Genomic DNA, 22,265 nt, shown 5'->3' with positions numbered 1-22,265 from the left:
GCAGTTTCTACTGTACATTAGTATCAGTTGCTGTATCGTAAAGTGTTTTGATCCAAAACATAAGCAAGTCGCCATTAGGTGAGTAAAATCTTTCTTTTATTCCATTCACAATGTATAGATGCCTTCTTATGTCATTACTATTCATACACTCGGACATACGGACGGACAGACATACAAACATAAATACATGGATACAAATACGGTCTTCAAGGTATGATGACCAAACAACATAGTAACTCAAACTTCATCAAACACCACAAAATACGTTACATTATTTTCTCAATACTTCCCTGTCCTCCCACATTCTCATTACACCCATCATCATTCAGTTACTTTAATCATACGCCTCTCGTTAAACTCAAAATAATAAACAATATAGTATGCCGCAGCTTATACGCCACTTGTACCTTTTCCCCCATTCTGTTCCTAAATGTTTCAATTAGGCAATCTCACTTTTCAAACTGCTGTATCTATGTGAAAAACAAAAAATCTTTAACATAAATTAAACATAACTTTCGTACAAGGCTATCTATATTCTTTATTATAAATTAACGAGAAATCTTTACTTCCATTTAACTCAATAATACTCATTCACGGCCACGTAATATCTTCTTCTAAATACCATGTCAACAACAACAGGGTGCCTTACTTAACAGCAAATCCCTCCCACTGTCACTTGCTAAACGACAAGAGTCCCTCCTATTACGGCGGCCACGGTTACTCCTTCAATCAGAACAGTTCCTCCTTCGATTCCCAAAGAACACTGTGTTCAATCTCGCGTCCTGTCCATTTACTCACTGTCCATTCATCATTCATCAGTGTATCTCTAACAAGGTTAAAACTAGGAAAGTTCTCACAATATTCTCTTCCAGAAAGAAAGAAAATAAATTCTTTTTTTTAAAAAAAAAAATAAATAAAGGGACACTTAATCCTATAATTACACTGTAAGCTGTTAAGTTTCTAACCCAATTTGTGTATCCTAAACTATACAAATAAAGTTCTTTCTACTTCCTCTAACCTTTTCTTTTATCCTATAGTGCTTGCCTTCAATGCCCGTTTGTGGTCCTACCCTCAACACCAAGATAAACATAATTGACTTCCACAAATATACTCAGTAAGGGAAAAGGGCATTTGTCTCGTCTTATATTTCCAGTATTCGCTACTTCACAAATATATCCAATAAAGGATAAAAGGGTCCCCATCTCATCTTCTATTTTTAATATTCACTTAATATGCATAAAAATTCCTACCTTCAACAATAAATCACAGTCTTCAAATCAACAGAATAAAATACACAAAATATAACCACAGGGAACTCAACAATCGTAAACACACATCAAAATTACGCTGTCTATATGATTACAAGTTATTTATAAACTGACATTTTCCACTTAAAATCAATATTTTTGGCCATCACTAATATGGTCCTTCTGCTCGTTTGAGAAAAGGAAGTAGATAATCCACAAACTATTTTCAAGAGATAGTGAGCATTGCCATTAAATTGATGTCTTCAGTTCTCCATCTTGTTTTTTTTTTTTTTCAGCGATTGATGCTGTGGTTAAAAGTTGTCTCTGACTATGTATTAGATAAACGAGGAAAGAATCACTGACAGCAAGATATATTTATCTGAAACATTGTTCCCCCTCCCCCCAAAAAATGAATCAGTGGAAATTTCAACCTCGCGGTAGCTGCTTGAACGTCAGCATTCACTATATGTATATTGTTTGTTTGTGGAAATTTGTTTTCAGCCTTCGTACAGTTTAAGGTGAAGTCCGAACCATAGTAATGTACTCCCAGAGGAAATCGAACCCGGTACCACGTTCATTGAACGCGCAAGCACTAAACACTGGACCAAGAATTGCGACTAGAGATCATGTCTATATTTACAAATGCAATGGAGAGATATCGAGGTACCCCCAATTTGAAAACTAGAGACGTATACCAGTTATAACACTAGAAGCAGCTATTCCTAAAGCATTTTAAAATTAGTGATATACAATTGTAAAACGTCATGTGAAATAAATTGTTAATATAAACGAAATTAACTTCGTACTCATCTATGTGCAATCTATGGGAATAGTAATGGACCAATGACAATTAAATGTGAATTAACGAAACTCATGAAATATATGTTAAATTCAATACATGTTAATGACAAAAATATTGCGATAGCAGTGAACTAAATTTGATAGCAGTGATAGTGGTACCTGAACTAGGTAAGTGTCCAAATTAAATATGAAACAAGAGCAGTTATTGTAGAGCTATTATCTATGTATCTATCAAAGATGAATAGATAGATTTATATGCATATATGAATACGAGCAGTGTATATCAGAAAGTATCACATTTCGAAGCAATAGACCAACAGCGTTATGATTATACAAACAATTAGAAAGAGATTAAAGTTGTTGGAAATATGTGGTTTTCAATCTCCAATGTGGAATTTTCCAAATCGCAGTATCCATTTGGCCTCCACACTGTAAGGCACCAAATGTTAAATGGAAAAACAAGGTTGCGTGTTCAACAGACTGTTTCCTTGTGAACGCACCATACCTACCATAGCATTGTCAGAAAATGGATTCGAGTTATTCTAGGCTTCCTCACATTACAACGTAGACATTATTCATGTCGTATTTGCAATTACGTTTTGTTTGACGAGACTGCTAAACTAGACACGTGGCATTTACATTTAGATCGGGCGTCTTACCAGTGTACAGACCAAACGGCACGCGTAATTGGAAAGATTCTACAATTTTAGAGTGAAAATCACCTATTTACAACAACTTTTCTCTCATTCCATTTTCTTTTCGTTACTCACAACAGGATTGGCCTATGGCCCGAACTTTTCATACACCTTGTATATATATATTCGACATTTAGTATATCATCTCATCTACGTCAATTTATATTATCAGTTTAAGTGTTTTTCTTATTACTTTTGATTGACTGTAGTTCGAAAGTTTTCTAACAACTTTTAAAGGATTTTGATCTTAAAATAAATGCCAGAAGGGAATGATAGCTCTTTAAGTACACATTATGGACCCCATCCTCCACATTATAAAATCAAATAGCTGTCTTAACGTTTGTGATAGAAAAATTAAACATCTGTCGTGTTAAAGTGACTAGATGGCCTATAATATAAGACCACAAACACTTATTAGTTGTCTTTAGTCAGGAATATATACTTCAAAACATAAAACAATAAATATTAATCAGATTAACGTACTGAAGACACAAATAGTTTTTAAAATTTTTCTACTGCTATTTGGAGGGATCAGAGGGGGCATATTCCTCCATAAAATCTTCTGATTCGGATCTTGGATCTAGCCTAGAAGGAGTTGAGCGATTGGAACGAAACTTGTAGGATACATAGTAGATCAGACAGCAATAAAACCGAGAAAAAAACTAATTTTCCATTTCAAATACAAAGAGGGGACGGGGCAAAACCCTAAAAAATTATCCGAATGGAACAAAACTCATAAATATTAATCAGAGTAACGTACTGAAGACAGAAATAATTTTTAAAATTTTTTACTGCTATTTGGAGGGAACAGAGGGGCATATTCCTAAAAAAAATCATATGGTTCGGCTCTTGGGTTTAGCCTAGAAGGAATTGAGCAATTGTAACGAAATTTGCAGGATTCATAGTCCATCAGACAGCAATAAAACCGCAGAAGTATTAAATTTTCTATTTGCTTTCCGTTCCCCTTTGCATTTGCAAATGCAAAATTTAATTCTTTTGTGGTTTTATTGCTGTCTTCTGGGCTATGAATCCTGCAAGTTTCGTTCCAATTGCTCAACTCCTTCTAGGCTAGAACCAAGTTCGAGCCATAGGATGTTTTGGAGGAATATACCCCCTCTGTTCCCTCCAAATAGCAGTAGAAAATTTTTAATAATTATTTCTTTGTTCAGTACGTGATTCTGATTAATATTTATGAGTTTTCTGTCATTTGAACAATTTTTTAGGGGTTTGCCCCCGTCCATACTTTGTATTTGCAAATGGAAAACTTAGTTTTGTCGCGGTTTGGTTGTTGCCCAATGGGCTATGAATTCTATAAGTTTCGATCTAATCGTTCAACTCCTTCTAGGCTAGACCCAAGAGCTGAACCCTTACCATGGACACTTTCAATTTGTGAAGATGTTATGGTTTATCACACTTAAATGTTACATTTTATTACACAGAATTTCCAATCCATTTTCGTCATTGTGACATAAAAATGAACTTATTTTATTATTTAGTTTTTAGTAAAGATTTACGCATGTTTAAAGATGAAGTTTGGCTGTAGCTGTGTTAACGTGATAGCTCGAAAACCTGCCAAGGAATTGCTGAGGATTTTTGTGAAAGTACGACTACCGATATTGCTGCAGGTTTCAAGTTTGCTATTTAAAATGTGTAGATTATTCTAAATTTTGCCTAATTTAACTGGACACTTATACTTTCATATAATATAGTTTATTTCAACCATGAATCCTGTACTGGCAACATTTGATGTAATCTATCCAAATCTACATGTCCATAGGAGTGCCTACCAAAAATTTTCTGGGGGAACAGTACCCTTCACTCAACATTGTGGGCCAAATTTAAAGAAAGGCTGATGCCATTGCACGCCCCCCTTTAACTTTTGAAATGTCACATAATATGAATTAAAGTGCCGCAATTTAGGATAGATAAATCCTATCAATGGAAACAGGTTCTATTCCAGCGACACAAAAAATTCTATTTATGGGACTGTAGACAATATTTGTTATAATTAATGGGACTTCCAGGGCGATTATATTAATTTGTAGGTTTCATGATAGTACAATGAACTTATGATCAGTGACTAAGCATATTATTCAAGTTCATGTTTTCATTTATGATTTGTATTGTTTCCCATTTTGACACTGAAATTGGGTCTCTAAGTGTCCTGTTAAAAAGCTCCAACCTCGGATATCTATAGCCATATGAGACCAAGAAACGTAGATCCTCCTTCAAAAAGCCGCAAAAACCCACGTGCTGATCCTAAAGATGTGTTGACAATTCCGTCAGTCTTCATCTTTTCCAACGTAGAGTGAATTTCTTCATAATGTTAAACAACTCCCGTTATTAGACTAAGTCTACAAATTCACCAAGTGAGACACAAGGATTTAATGTTTACAATGTTTCAGACGAGGCCTCGATTAGAGCAGAAAATTGTGACAGTGCAAGTGACTGTGGAAACAGTACTCATAGTTCGTGCACCCACTACAAAGAGTTTCTCAATACTTCGGACGCACTACAGGCTCCCTTAATCACAAGATTAGTACTGTGAGCTCCACAATGTACGAACAAGTCAAGAAGTTGCTGTTGACATATAATAGATGGAATACTAATTCCAGAGTCATCACTCGTATTTCCAGAGCCATCATAAACTTTTCCACTGAGTTGACCAATGGAAAGATGGAGTCTCACCATCTCATCCAGAATAACTGAAGCTATAAACTGACCAGTAGTTCTTTTATATACTGTAGAACACACGAAAACTTTCATGAGAACAGAGATCTTCATCAACTCACCTGGCATAAATACTTAATTGTTCTTCGTCATTCACATCACGGAAACCATCAGACACGATAGAGAGCAGAGGAGGGTTTTGAGATTTGATTTTGTTACATATATGAAAAGCAATTCCTTGGCCCATGGTTTCGAGATTTCGTTCTGGATTTTAACATCCATCAAATTACATCTCTTCACGTTTCCCTTTATCCGGCTCTTCAATTGTGGAAAATCTTGAGAGCAAAGGCTCCTCAACTGAAATAAATTCCTGAACCGGCAGTCATATCCTCTAAATACGAGTCCTTGTCTTGCAAGATAACATATACTTGAGATTACATTTTTTCAGGAATTTCCTCGCTTTCAGTTGTTCATCTAAAACTTATCTGTTTAGTTGGTTTCTATTTGGATGTCTTCTCTGCATGTAGCGCAGTACAACCAGTTTATGGCATTCTGAAGCTTCGTGTGTACTTAATTTCTCTTTAGCCTTCTTCCAGTTGCAAAATCCTACAGTAGAGAAAGCGTCTTCCATGGTTTTAGTAAAAACTCTTTTTAAATGTTTTCAAGATATTCATACAGTAAAAACAGAAAATGACGTTAATTTTGTTTGGATCGACGTGCAGCCACGGAAGAAACCGAGTTGGCACAAATTTTAATGTTCGACCCTTCAGAGACTGTTGTGGAAAATTTGTAGGTAACATCAAAGTCTAATTGGGCTTTGAAAGATTCGAAAGGTGGGGAAAGTCTGAACCACTTGCTAGACGTGGAGATTGAGAGGTTTCTTCTATAGACACTGATGGTGATGACCGATACAAGATTTGAATTTCCATTGTCAGTTTAAGGTTGTAATCCATCAGCTGAACTATCATTTGCATTATATTTTCTCCTCTTTTCTTCAACAATGGCACTGCTTTGCCCACGTGCTGTCATCTTTTCTTTTTATTATGACAAATTGATCCATTTCAAACAATAAAACAACACTAAACAGAAACAAGAGATGAAAAACTTCATATCAACATTATATTCACAGTAACACACATAAACACAGCTGTCTAAATATTGTTACTGTTGGAGAAAACACGCTGCAAAACATGACCTCTCAAAAACAGTGGCGCACTTGTGCACAACCCAGTTGACCAAGCTCAAAAAAACATTAGAAACAACACGAAAGAGACCTACGTTATCCACACGAAGAAAAAGGTCTTTTTAGGCAGACTTTGAGTTATATTTCCGAAGCTAAACAGTGTTGTAAGTCTTAAATCGATTGTCCAGGTTGGCACAAAAATGTGGTATTTTCCCACAAAGACGATACAGCAAGAGTCGTCGATATATTAAATAAACAAAATTATTTCACATTTTCTCTTTTCTCTTTGTAATGAGTAGTAGGGGCCTCCGTATATTGCGCCGAGTCAACAAAATTATTTTTGATTTTGATTGGTTGAGAGAGGTCACGTGACTTTAGGACCTGCCCACGCGGGAAATTCAAATTTTAGCCACGCCCCCCAGGTCACGTTGTATGACGTCATGGGTCACCCTGCGGGGAAATCCCTAACTTTGGATATTTGAAGTTTTTTTTTTCATTTTACGGGTAAGATGAGTGCTTTGACACCTGATTCTGATTGGCTGATAGATGTCTCGTGATCTTAGGCTCTGGGATTTTTTTTAAATCGTTCCCTTTTACCAGTATCCTGTTTGATTTATACTTTGGTACTACGATACTGATTGGTTGATAGAGGTCACATGATTTTAGACCCACCACACGGTGAACAGGTTACATGGTATAACGTCATGAGTCATCTTTGTGCGGAAATCCCTCACTCTGAATTCTTGAAATTCGTTTCCTTTTATGGGTAAGATGAGTGCTTTGGTATCTCGATTTTGATTGGAGAACAATAAGTCACATGGTCTTAGCCCCAGCCCATGCGAGAAATTCAATTTTTTTAGGTTACGTGATATGACGTCATGAGATCAGGCGATGTACCCTTGTACCTGAGTTTAGAATTACGTTCCCTTTTATTGTTAATGTACAGGTTATATACTGAAGTTCACCTTAAATATTATCGTTTCTTTTTATGGGTAAGATGATTTTTACCTTATATGTTTACGTGTGGCGATCCTGTCCTTGAATTAGTATGTCTCTGAAAGAATACATTTATTTTAACAATGGTGAAAGAGGGGGCAATCCTTGTTGCTTGTGCATTTCATTGTTAGAACTCTTATAAAACATTGTTGTAAGTTTGATCGAGTTTTAAACACTCAGCGTTTTGTTGCTCAGTAAGCGCTCCATTGATGGAAACAGAGTTGCCAGATTTTAAAAATCTCAACGGCTCCGATTCTTTTCGAAACGATTCCGCAGAGCAAGAATTTTCAAACTAAAAGATGTTTCGAATCAAAAAAAATGAAATTAAATTTTTCACAAAATTTTTCGAACCAAAAAATTGAAATTAAGAAAAATTTCAAAACAAAAATTTTTTCGAAATAAATTTTCAAACCAAAATTTCTGGAACCAGAAAATTTGAAACTAAAAAAATAATCGAACTAAATTTCAAACTAATTTTTCGAACTAAAAATTTGAAACAAAAAATTTCAAAAATCTTATCTAACTAAATATTCAAACTAAAGTTTCGAACTAAATCAATTTTTAAAAACAAAAGTTTCGAACTAGTAAAGATGTAAATCAAATCTAAAAATTTTCAAATAAAACTTTTTTCTCGAACTTTTAAAATTTTCGAATTAGATATTTAAAACCATTTTTATAATTTTATACCAAGTTTTGGAAAACTAAAAAGAAAAATCCTAATAAATGTTTTCCCACGAACCGAACTCAGGTCTTTCAAACCAAAGACGTGTATGCTAACCTCGTAGCTATGAACGAGCTCGGTTTCAATGGTGTTTGGTGGGTTTCAAACTATAGTCCTTGAAATACTTTAAGATGTGTAAAAGAAAATAACGCTTTCGTTCGCGGATTAAAATAAAATGCTGAAAGACTTCTTTGTAAGTGACACAAAACCACATATGATTGAAATGCAAACGTCAGCGGATGTTGTATCGTATTACTTTTGTTTTACTATAAACGTGTCAGCATGACTTATGAAAAGCAAACATTGACATTCTTTTATGGAATATGAGGAAAATGAAATGTCGCAATTTACGACAGGTAGTGACGTGATCCAAGCAGAAAGTATTCGGGATGATGTCATGATCAGAATTGCAATATTAGATATTGTAATAAGGATTTCATAAATATTGAGAAACATGTATGGCGTCACGATCGATTGTTACACTTCGTTTTGGTTCATGATTCATGACGATCGCAATACTGAAAGCAGCGTTTAGATTGGTTTGTTGTGATATCATTTTATGAATTTCTTCGTTTCTGATTGGTTGATGATGACCTCGTTTTCATAGCGACCTAAATAAAAATCTAAATTTCATTTTTCAAATCCTAGCCCGCTCTCAAGTATCAAGTGAAGAAGGTTAGCCTTTTTTATAAGTGTCTTTATTTCAAACTTTACAGCAGTGACATTTTGTTCATTGAAGTTGAGGTAAATTCAGTGAGAATTTATTTTCACACAAGATTCGAAGATCATTTTTATTTAATATTTGTGGGAATTATAAATTACACATGAGGATAACATTCTTATCACTAATACACTGTTTTACTTTTAGCACGAAATATTTAGGCTATGAGAGCATTTGAATGATTATGAAGGAATTAGTGGAATGGGAAAGTGGGAGTACCCCGAATAAACTCACATTTACTTGGTTAGAAATCGAATCAGGAACCTCAAACATTAAAAGAATCGTGTTCTCTAAAACTAAGCACGAGAAATGATATGGTTTGTTTATTTTGGTTTAGCGTCCCTTCAATAGTGTGGGCTAGGAATACAGCTTAATGTTGAATGTGAACTCCCGTGGGAAATTGAACCATGGACAGAAATGTGTGCGCTAATCATTAGGTTGGTTTTGAAAAGAATTCATTACAAAATTTCGAAAACTACGCCTGAAAATAATATTGTTTGATTCCGTTTGAAACCATTGTTTTAGTTTAGCGTCCCTTCAGCTTAACGTGACATTCGAGCAACCACCGGTGATTGAACCAGGGCCAGAGGTGTGTACGCCAACCACTTAGCTTAGTTTCGAAAAGAATGTATGATAAATTTCGAAAACTACGTATGAAAATAATAGTATTATATTTCAGAAAAGGATTAACTGCGACCCGACATGGAAAGCAAACCCACCGAGGATTGAACCAGGGCCTTCCACGTTAGAAGCATGTACGCTAACCGCTTAGCCACGATGAAAAAAGTGCATGTATATTTGGTTAAAAGTTTTACAATATACAGATTTGGTTTTGACAATTACATGTGTGTAACGTTAATGTTTGATGAAGAACAAAATTGTCTTAAACTTGCAAAAGCATCATTTTAAAGTTGAGGGAAAAATGCTTACGCGTACTTTGTCACATCTCAGCACTGTTAGAAGACAATTTTGTTCATTCATGCATTCCTTTTATCACTACAAAATTGTAGGTCAGTTACATGCTGATGTAATGGTCTCGAGTTTGATTTCCAGTATGACAGCAATAAAACACTCATTTCAGTAACATAATTAAGACATGGTATCAGAAAAAAACTTTAATTTCTAGTACGCGTGCTTTAATATTGGGACTCTGAGCGCCCGCCGGGAATCAAACTCAGGACCTTTACATGGATTGGTTAGTTAAGAATTTATCACAAACGTTATGATTTCCTGTTTATCAGGTGATTAAGATTTTTCTTTCTGTTTTCTTTTGTAGTAATTAACCCTACTCAATTCCTTTTTCCCCTTAGTATTTCTTTTACCGCAATTTTACCTGTTTGTTTGTTTGTTTTTCCTTTCTAACCATGGCCGAATCGGCTTTCATCGTTCATAACGAAATCATTCGTCATTATAGACGATTTAATATTGAGGGCAGAATGATGGAAGTACAATTTAACACACCACCCGTAGGAACAGATATTATTCAATACGCACATAGTAGTTTTCAAGCGATGCTGGATTATTTATTAGCTAATGTCGACGATGAGGCGATGGTTGGTTTATCGGTAATCTCCACGAAACACCAAAAGCCATTTTGGGTAAGCTGTCGCCAAGCCCAAAACCTGACACTGGAGACGATGTGGGCCGCGTTTGAAAGGGTTTTACAAAGCAACAATTCGTTTCTCCTCCACGAACCACTCACCGTTCATTTTCATCGTGTGGATATTCCACGTGGCTATGGCGGTTTGCGGCAAGGAGTACTGGAGAACGAAGAATTGTTGCGAAGCAAGCGAGGGATTGTACGCGTAAAAATCAGGATTCAAAGTGTCTGGCGTACACCCTTTTCATTGCTATTGGTCTGAAAAAATACAAGAATGTAGATGGGAAACTATATACACAGTATCACCATCAGAGAAAATGTGTTGTGGATCAAGAAGTGGATGCATTATGTACAAATGTAGGAGTGAATTTGGACAATGGTGCCAGTGTAAATGAAATTCGACAATTCCAGTCACACGTCAAAGAATATAAAATTACAGGGTATACTAGTTTCTCAGGTCATGACATCATGTACGAGGGGCCCAACGATGAAAATGGCACTCCCATAAATTTGATTTGTTTGGCTGGCCATTTTACTTCCATAAATTTGATTTGTTTGGCTGGCCATTTTGATATTATTCAATCTTTAACGGCTTGTTTTGCCTCCAAGTTTTACTGTGAAGCGTGCCATCAAAAGTATGATCATCGTAACAGACATGTGAAAAATTGTCCTGCAACGCGTTCAAAATGCTTACAAAGACCTGTATGCCACAACCAAACGCTGATGTTGTGCAACGACTGCAATCGTCAATTTTATGGCGAAGAATGTTTTAATAATCATCGTAATGTTGTATAGCATCAAGGGAAACCTGTATGTAAAATGGTGAAGCGATGTACTAAATGTTACAGAGTATATTCTTTTGCACGACATGGACAATGCATTCATGACTGTAATGACAACTTTTGTAATGTTTGTAAGAAGATTGTACCAGGATCACATCAATGTTTCATGCTTCCTGATCGACAATGCTTGAAACCTGGTGTTCCATCACTCATGCATGCAAAGAAAGCCTTATTGATTTTCTACGATATAAAATCCATGCAGGACAAGATCATTCGCGATAACATGTTTGTACACGTTCCGAATATATTGATTGCACAACAAGTATGTTATGTATGTGTTGAAAACGACAATATCCAGCAGTCTTGCAGTAGGTGTGGTCAGTGCCAGCATATTTTCCAAGGAGAGGATTCAATTTATGATTTTCTCCAGTACTTGCGGGAACGTCGTCCAAGCATAAATAGGATTTTCTGTCTCGCTCACAACTCGAAGGGTTACGATGGACATTTTATTTTAACGATTATGGCAGAGCAATGCCAATAGAGACCTGACGTCATATTAGATTGGACAAAGATACTGAGTTTAACCTTGAATAATCTAACGTTCATTGACTCTTCGAACTTCCTGCCTATGGCATTAAACAAATTGTCAAAAGCGTTCAATTTACCTGCAACCAAAGGCTACTTCCCGCATTTCTTCAACATGAAGGAAAATCAATCGTATATTGGACCACTTCCTGAAACGAAGTATTATGGTGCAAATGAAACGTCCGTTGAAGAGAGGAACACGTTCATGCAGTGGTACAATGTCCATCGTAATGGCACGTTTGATTTCCAGAAGGAAATTATCAACTATTCCATTCAAGATGTCAATGTACTGCGACAAGCATGTGTTTTGTTTATGACGTCATTTGAAGCAGAAATCAAAGTGAATCCCTTCTTGGAGACGATAACAATTGCAAGTGCTTTCAATTTAGTATTCCGCGGGAATTTCCTCAAGCATAATACCATTGGAATTCTACCGGCGCATGATTATCGATAGAGAAGTACGCAATCGATCGCTGGAATGCAATGCTTGGCCTACATTGAAAAAACCGAAGGAAAACAAATCTTACATGCGGCTCGACAAAAAGAAGTGTTTACTGCGGGATTCCATGATGATGGCTACTACCAAGATCGTGAGACGTTAGAAGAACACGTCTATGAGCACGCCGGCTGTTTTTTATCCTGGTTGTAAAGTTTGGATTACTGCAGGCCGTAATCAGCCCATCCACAGCAAGCCAGAAGTCACCATGGAATTCCGTTATGAACGGACGCAACCAAAAAATGCAAGACAGTGTGAATTGGGGTACATTGTACATGAAATGTGGGAGTGCGAATTTAAACAGTTCTTGAAACAAAATTTAGCAATGGCGACGTATCTCAAGAATCACCCGTACATGAACCGCAATCCTTTAAATCCAAGAGAGAGCTTTTTTGGAGGCAGGACCAATTGTGTGAAATTGTACCATCAAGTCGACGAAAAAGCAGGAGAAAAAATAAAATTATATCGATATTGTTTCGCTGTATCCGTTCATAAATAAGTTCTCTAAATACCCTCTAGAACATCCTCGAATTTATCTACAGGGTGATGAAAATATACCACCAATAAGTAATGTCAATGGTCTGATCAAAATGACGATATTGCCAAGTCGACACCTTTATCATGGTCTCCTCCCTTATGGATGCAACAAGAAACTACTGTTTCCACTGTGTGCTGCTTGTGCCGAAGAAATGAACCCAGACCCTACAGCAACGTGTACACACAATGATCAGGAGCGATGCCTCACTGAAACATGGATATCATACGAAATACAAAAGGCAATAGTACTAGGATATCAACCGGTGGAAATCTTTGAAATTTGGGATAATGACATTGAACAATATGACCCCATCACGAAAACAGGTGCCTTGTTCACGGAATACATCAACACGTTATTGAAATCGAAAATGAAAGCTTGTAGATGGCCGAGTTCATGTGTCACCGAAGAAGACAAAACGAAATTTATACAAACTGTCCTGGAAAGTGAAGGTATTGCTTTGGATCCGACCAAAATTGAAAATAATCCTACACGAAGAAGTTTATCTAAACTTTGTGTTAACTCTCTATGGGGAAAGCTCTCGCAACGTACAAACTTTAGCCAAACCACGATTACTGATCGGCCGAAAGAATTTCTTGAAAAACTCAGTTCCCCCGACATTGAACTCCATCAAATTGTACCCATGAATGATACCATGTTGTATGAGTTCTGGGAGTACAATGAACATGTGCCTGTTCAAAATCGAAACACCAATGTCGTTTTAGGACCATTTACAACATTTCAGGCACGTCTGGAACTGTACAATAACCTGGAAATATTGCTGGAACGTGTTTTATATTTTCGACACTGATTCTGTGATATTTACAGAAAAGCTGAGCCAATCATTGAACCTTCCCCGTATTTCGGATGTTTATCAGATGAGATGAATTCTTATGGACAACGAGCCTACATCAAGATATTTGTTAGTGGAGGGCCGAAAAATTACAGTTTAGAAATATATAATCCAGATACGAACGTCACCAGCTACATATGCAAAATTAGAGGATTTACCTTAAACTACAATGCAGGGCAGCAATTAAATTTCAACACCCTAAAAGAAATGATCACAAATCAATGCCGTGGACAAGTCCCCATTACCATCCCCCATAAAATATGCAGGACCGAAGACCATATCATCGTCACTCGCAAAGATGAAAAAAATTCCAGCATCCAGTACACAAAAGGTCGATTTAAAGCACTCAATTCCTATGATACGGTTCCGTACGGGTACGTTAAAAAACGGAAGCTGGCACAAGAAAAAGAAGATGAAGAAAAACTATAAATACCCAACGAGGCCACCATTGTAACATAGTATTTTTCGTTTTCCTTTTTTCCTCCTTGACCACAAAACAGCAACACCAAGAAAAAATGCAGTCATCTTGTACCCAGAGGAGTTCATAAACCATCAACACCATCAGTGGAAGAAATGCAGTCATCTCGCACCCGAGGAGGAAAACGGGACTAAACAGATAGTGTTACACGTCTATCATTTACGTGTAAGTTTTATTTCTCTCTTATCAATATTTACTCGTTTTTATTGTTTCAGGAAGAAAGAAATTCATAAAGTAATCCATTGTTCTTTTCCTTTACAGGATACCTCTACAATATTCGATGATGATGACACGTCCAAAATATTCATTAAACTAGATTCTGTATTTATTATGTTAATAAAATTGTATGAGAAAAGCAGATACCTTTCGTTAAAATGCAACAAGTTGAAAATGTTTTATTATTTCTTGAAACCTTGAACAATTGTTTTCAAATAATGGTAATCTTGAAAATTTGATTTGAGAATTTGAGGTGGAAAATATATCCAAGATTTGGTTTAAATAATTAGTTTGTAAATATTTCGTTCGAAAAATAAAAGAATTTTTAGTGTCCAAAATTTGGTTTTTAATTTTTAGTTCGAAAATTTTTAAAGTTCTTCAAAAAAAAGTTTGATTTGAAAATTTTTAATGTGATTTAAATTATTTAGTTCGAAACTTTTGTTTTTAAAAAATGGGTTTAGTTCGAAAAAATTTTGGTTTGAAAAGTTAGTTCGAAAAATTTTTTTCAAATTTTTATGGTTCGAAAAATTTTTTGAATTTTTTGTTTCAAATTTTTTTAGTTCGAAAAATTATGGTTTGAAAATTTAGTTCGGTAAAACGTTTTTAGTTTCAAATTTTCTGGTTCTAAAAAGTTTTTTGAAAATTTTTGTATTGAATATTTTTCTTCAATTTTTTTGGTTCGAAAAATTTTAGTTTTTATTTTTTTGGGGGGTTTGAAAAATTTTTAGTTTCTCAAAATTCTTACACCCTGCGGAACCGTTTCGAAAAGAATCGGAGCGGTTTAGATTTTTAAAATCTGGCAACTCTGTTTCCATCAATGAAGCGCTTACTGAGCAACAAAACGCTGAGTGTTTAAAAATCGATCAAACTTACAACAATGTTTGATAAGAGTTCTAACAATGAAATGCACAAGCAACAAGGATTGCCCCCTCTTTCACCATAGTTAAAATAAATGTATCCTTTCAGACATACTAATTCAAGGACAGGATCGCCACACGTAAACATATAAGGTGGGCAATTTCTCCATCAAGGTAAGAACCATCTTACCCATAAAGGAAACGATAATATTTAAGGTGAACTTCAGTATATAACCTGTACAGTAACAATAAAAGGGAACGTAATTCTAAACTCAGGTACAAGGGTACATCGCCTGATCTCATGACGTCATATCACGTAACCTAAAAAAATTGAATTTCTCGCATGGGCTGGGGCTAAGATCATGTGACTTCTGTTCTCCAATCAAAATCGAGATACCAAAACACTCATCTTACCCATAAAAGGAAACGAATTTCAAGAATTCAGAGTGAGGGATTTCCGCACAAAGATGACTCATTACTTTATACCATGTAACCTGTTCACCGTGTGGTGGGTCTAAAATCATGTGACCTCTATCAACCAATCAGTATCGTAGTACCAAAGTACACATCAAACAGGATACTGGTAAAAGGGAACACATTTCAAAAATTCCAGGGCCTAAGATCACGTGACCTCTATCAACCAATCAGAATCAGGTATTAAATCACTCATCTTACCCGTAAAAGGAGCGAATTTAAAGATCCCAGAGCCTAAGATCACGTGAGATCTGTCAGCCAATCAAAGCACTCATCTTACCCGTAAAATGGAACAAATTTGAAATATCCAGTTAGGGATTTCCCCGCAAGGTGACCCGTGACGTCATACCACGTGACCTGGGGGCGTGGCTGAAATTTGAATTTCCCGCGTGGGCGAGGCCTTCAGTCACGTGACCTCTCTCAACTAATCAAAATCAAAAAAATTTGCTAACTGCGCAATATATGGGGGCCCCTACTACTTAATGCTATAAGTGTGGAGGGAAAGGAATCTTTTTAGATACTTAGAAAGCGACATTTTTTTTCTTGCAGCTACCACTTTCTTGGAAGACTAATGATAAAATCCGAAGGCAGAAATATTTGAAACTGAGCATGAAACTTTTGATAAGTACTAAGTCAAATTTGAAATATTTTTGCCTTGGAACCAAGTTGTAAATCTTTCACAAAACGGTAGTTGTTCAAAATGAAAAGACACACTAAGAATTGCGTACTTTCAATTACAATCTACTATTTCATAAAGATACAAGCTCACACACACAATTAATTATATTGTCAGTGAGAGGCTATATGGTGTTCATTGGGCCAAACACTCCAAACAATAAAGATTTATCTTACACTGGAGAAATTGTTATGCTTCGTATTTCATTATCACTTGACTATGAAACAAATGCCGGAGAGATATACTAACCTCGTATACAAATGTGTTGGGATGTGTAACTCGTTGAGATATGATGCTTTACTTTTTAAATTTTCAACACTTCCGCGGACTCCTAAAAAATTTAATAAAGACATAACGTCCATTTAAAAAATATTCAATTATAACTCAACAATCTTCACAAAATTTGCAATCGATCAGTGAAAACGGCATCTTTCCTGAGCTTGTAGTTTCCGAGATATCATTGTCAAAATAATTTGCCACAAACATATAAACTTTTCTTGACCACAAACATATAAACGTAGCATTTTAATATATATATATATATATATATATATATATATATATATATATATATATATATATATATATATATATTTAAAATTTTCTTTTTCCTGCAAATGAATGTGTTCAGCTTTACGGTAGTTTTAGGCGTAGCTAATACAGTGTCGCTACTTTCTGTACTTCATTTATATACCCTGGTAATTGTTACAGAATTTTCTTCAATAAAACTGTAATTCCTTTCAATTCCAGGAATTATTAATTGACAATCGACGTTCCCATTCCAGTATTTCATCATTTTTGCCGAGATATTTGGGGAAGAATTTCTGCTATACAGTTTCCTGGGGGGACAATCCCCTTCTAGAAAATTTCTGGGGGGACGCGTCCCCCTCATCCCCCCGGCTGGCACGCCCATGTCATGTCTTTAATACAGCATTTTCCACCAAGAACAAACTTCTGTTCTTTTTCGAGTGCTTTTATTCTTTACTGCAATGGATCTTGCGTTGTAGATCTCTATTCGTATCTTGTTAGTGGGGTTATTAAAGAATTTTACAAATTAAAACAAGTGAGTTTTGTTTCTCGTTGTAATTGTACAGTAGACTTCTAAACTAGGAATGCAATGTATATACCCGATTGCAATGAAATGAGCTGAGCGAGCTTAAACTACGTAATCAGGAAGCGTTTTTCGGTGATTATTCCTCGATGGTACATCGGATTTTTGATTTCGACTTATGTTGTCACTCAGCACGACATACTCTATCAGCGTGCTAAGTTTGGTTGAGATCGGCCAAACGGTCTAGGAGGAAGCGTTTTTCGATGATTATTCCTCGATGGTACATCGGATTTTTGATTTCGACCTATGTTGTCACTCAGCACGACATACTCTATCAGCGTGCTAAGTTTGATTGAGATCGGCCAAACGATCTAGGAGGAAGCGTTTTTCGGTGATTATTCCTCGATGGTAAATCGGATTTTTGATTTCGACCTATGTTGTCACTCAGCACGACATACTCTATCAGCGTGCTAAGTTTGGTTGAGATCGGCCAAACGGTCTAGGAGGAGTTCGCGGACAACCAAACGGCTAACCCGAGTATAAGAGCTTCGCTTCGCTCAGCTCAACTAAGAGGATGCAATTAAACTTTAAATATTAATCGAGTATTCAAACCGAAGTTGTAGATGAGTAACAGTGGAGATGAACTTATTCCTCTGCACTGGATTAATATGGGTAAAAAATTCATCGATATCTTTAACCGTTTTGGATCTAAAAATTAATCAGACGGATTAATTTTAAGATGAACGGATAGATACTATGGGCCTTATGCAGAGTCGTTTTGACGTGTGATTAGTACCATACTAAAGAGTTTGATTAATATATGTTTCCTGCAGTAGTCAGGCCTTTAGTATGATCGTAATCATAGGTCAAAACGACTCTGCATAAGGCAGATTAATACTTGTGATAGCGCAGTTTGGAAATCCAAAATTTGAGATACATGTTTTCTTACGTTTTCTCTTTTTTCCAATAAGGTGGAAATGAGTTCCTGTAATACATTTATTATGAAGCGTATTTCTTTCAAGCTCAAATTGGAAATTTGCTTCGTTCATGTATGTTTTGAATCACTGAAAATAAATTGCTTCTTAGTTTGTAATAATTTGATCTATTCTTGAATTTTATACAAAAATAAAGCAATTTAATAAGTTCAAATGTCAAACTAAGCACTTTAAGGCAAGATAAAGCTTGTAATTTTGATCATAATTAAAAATTGGAATTGCGGATAGAACTTCATTCACTGGTATAGTTCAAGGAAAAGCAGGTATCAACCTCAGTAAATTAATGACAACTTTCACACAGTAAGATTCTTAGTAAAAGCATTCCTTAATCTAGTAACTTATTCATAAAATTGAATTGCAGCATAAACGTTAAATAAAGTAGATTTTACCATTACAAAACTGTAGCCTATCCATAGTCCAGACCAGCCATTTGGACATTCAGGAACATTTAACGACTGGCTATGTACTGCTATCACATTTGATGGTGCTTCACATACTACACATCTGAAAAAAAGTAAGAGAAGATTAGCTAATGAACGAACGAAACTAATAATCATCATGAATAATATTGCCACACAGCCTGAGATTTCATGTATAATAGATTTCCATCGTAATTACATGTCACGGTATCACCTAATTTAGCCCAAAGAGCAGAATCATTGAGCATGCAAGTAAAAAAGAAAGAAACAAACAATAGATGTTATGACAAACAATATGTATTCAAATCCAATATGCTTCTACGCCTGAGAAAGCTTTTTAAAATCCAGGAAATTTCTATTGTTCATAGCATTTTGAACCTGCTAACACAGCAATACTATCTTTAGTCTGTGCTGATATCAAAATAGAAAGATGAAACAGTAACGGAACCTTTAAAACTATATATATATATATATATATATATATATATATATATATATATATATATATATATATATATATATATATACACGAAATAACTGCTTCGTTTTCTACTCATATATACGAATAAAACTATAGTAGTACTAAATTGTTAGTGATTATTATGTTATTACTGAGGTAGAAGGAAAGAACAGCTCAACACAGTGGCGGCTAAAGTTAGTGTTGCAGTGTTGCGCAACGACCAAAGTATTTCAAAAATATATTATTATCAATAGTAGTAAAGAACAGAAAAAATACTTTTTAATACTTGCATATATACACTTTAAATAACATATTTTTTACTTCTATAACTGTCCGTTCCGTTAATCCGTTTTAAAAAGCGAAAAATAACCAGTCACAGAGTCTCTAATTTATATTGTGTTGCAGCGAGCATACAACGACCAGATTCCTTCAGCGCGGCAATTGGAGCAAATGTTAAGTCTCCTTTCCCCTATCTCAGAAGTTAAAGGGACTGGTCGTTGCAGTGCTTCTGCAACACAGCACGGTTTCCAGTGAACGAGAAGGTTTTTCAAGTTAAATAAGATTTCTGAATTTTCTTTCACTAGTAATTAACAAATGGAATTTGTTTTTATACATTCACATTTTTAAATTACGGGACCATATAAGTCAGTATGTAGAATCGCTCCCCCCCCCCCCTCTGTGGATAGTATTTGTGTATAAACATATTTCTTTTACAAAATAAGTATATTTTATATTCTTGATAATTTCCACACAAAACTGTATGATGGGGGACGCCACTTTGAATTTGGGAGTAGTTGGCAATGCTCAGGGGCGTAGCCACGAGGGGGGTCCACCGGGTCCGGACCTCCCAAAAATTTCGAAACTAGACTAACATTTGTAACTTTCTTAACGAACTATACTTGTTTAACAGAGGAACGATTGATGTAGGCTAAATATTTTATTTTACGCCTCATCATGTACTCTTCTTTTCTTATAAAAATAATCGTTATATCATTTTTTCTAAAAATATAGATGACAGTAAGTAAGAATTACTTATCGTCTTTTCGGGTGCAGTATAAGACAGGTTCCATATTATGTAGACGTATTGGACCTCCCTCAAATATTTTGGACCCCTCCCAGTTAACATTTCTGGGCGTAGAATTGGCAGTGCTGTTTGTTTTGATGTTCTTTGATTTTTGGCTTCTGTTACATGCTGATCCTTCATCTGGCGGGTTTCGAGATTTCCTTTCCAGAACATATCACATTGGTAAGCATTGTTTCGCCTCATATGGAAGTATATTGTGTTCATTGTGCATTGCGTAACAACCAAGACGGATGATTTGGAATGTAGATTTTTCTTTTACGCACATGTGTGTGTGTTCATATATGAATATGTGACATTCGGAATTCATATACCAGTACCTCTTTTGTATCAGCTGTTTTGGTTTTTAATTATTGGGTTTAATTTTATTGTGTGCTTTAATTCTGTAAATAACCTACAAATTCTGAATGAATTGTATACCATGACTTCTGTAAATACAGTAACTTACAAAAAACATTGACCAGCTTTCAACTGAGGAAAAATTTGCAATTAAGGCTTAGACAAAGAAGCAAAGGGCAATTCAGGAGAGTGTTCGAAAAAAAAAATCCAGTTTAAATTTACAGGATATCTTATGGCAGTAGTGTTGTTTGTACCAGATACATTTCCTTAATTTATTTTAAATTTTCCTGGATAAACTGTGAATAAAGTGTGTTCAATGTACATTTTTTTAATAACACTAATCTCTGCTACGAACTCTCTTCAGTCAACGCTGAAGAGGAATTCGGATCACTGTCAGGGACTGAGTTTGCTAGAGTGAATCGTTCGCAATAATCTAGAAAAAATATTTAGTGAATCTACAAAGCTTCTGAAATTAATATTAACTGTACCTATGGCGTGAGCAAAAGACGAAAAGTTTTTTTCCACATGAGAAAGAATTGACACTTTCAAGGAATTGAATATCCCAAGAAAGGTTATCACCGTTGGTTATGCTTTTCATCGAAAAATACCTGACAATAAGAATACCAGAATTCAACCAGCACGTATTAGACAGATTTTCTCCAATTAAAGAGAGGAGAATTAACTTATTAATTAATTAAGGTGATTAATCGGATAAAATGTTCTGCATTTTTTTTAAAACAGAATTTTATTTAATTTAACATGTCACATAGTATTTGCATATAAAGTTATGCTGATTAGTCAATGAGTCAACTTTATATCTTCTATCTCTTATCGTTGGTACTGCAACACCCGAAACCACAATCCACCGGCCGCCACTGGCTTAACATAAAGTAGATAAATGACTCTAGATAACACTAAATATTAAACGCATGAATTGTTTCGAAATGGTTTATATTACATGGCGGTGCCCCTTTTCACGTCAATATATTCTATTTTCAAACTCATATTGACTAAACTAAACCGCGTTTAAAGAAACCAATATGACTTAGGTGGAGTACTTAGTAGGAGCTAGTTTCAGTGAGACAATTTATGAACAACTTCCCCATAGATTTTTCCTACAAGACATATTCAAGGACATAGCTATATATTGACGAGGAAATAAATCGTATTGAGATTGTCTACTACGTACTGACACCACCCTTATTACAATGCTTTGAAACAAATAGCACACACGTAGTGCAACAATGATTAAGCGGATTCGAAGTTAACTAGCCCATAAACCAGAAATAGCATTTCACACCTCATCTCATGGCGTCCTGCTACCGGTTGTGGTC

General features: G+C 35.5%; 1 protein-coding gene across 1 annotated transcript in view; it reads right to left on the bottom strand.

Annotated features, from left to right (window-relative positions):
• The window catches only part of LOC145693356 (uncharacterized), a 1,437,468-nt gene that overhangs the window by 56,077 nt on the left and 1,359,126 nt on the right, over positions 1-22,265 (bottom strand). Inside the window, exon 31 of the mRNA XM_081769283.1 lies at positions 19,022-19,136. Coding sequence (XP_081625409.1) covers positions 19,022-19,136 — 115 coding nt within the window. The remainder of the gene's footprint in view (positions 1-19,021; positions 19,137-22,265) is intronic.

This window comes from Thermobia domestica, chromosome 8, assembly GCF_964235325.1.
Source record: "Thermobia domestica chromosome 8, izTheDome1.hap1.1, whole genome shotgun sequence".
NCBI classification, from domain to species: Eukaryota; Metazoa; Arthropoda; class Insecta; order Zygentoma; family Lepismatidae; genus Thermobia; species Thermobia domestica.
Note: the sequence above shows the minus strand (reverse complement) of the source record. Positions and strands in the feature narration are given on the sequence as shown.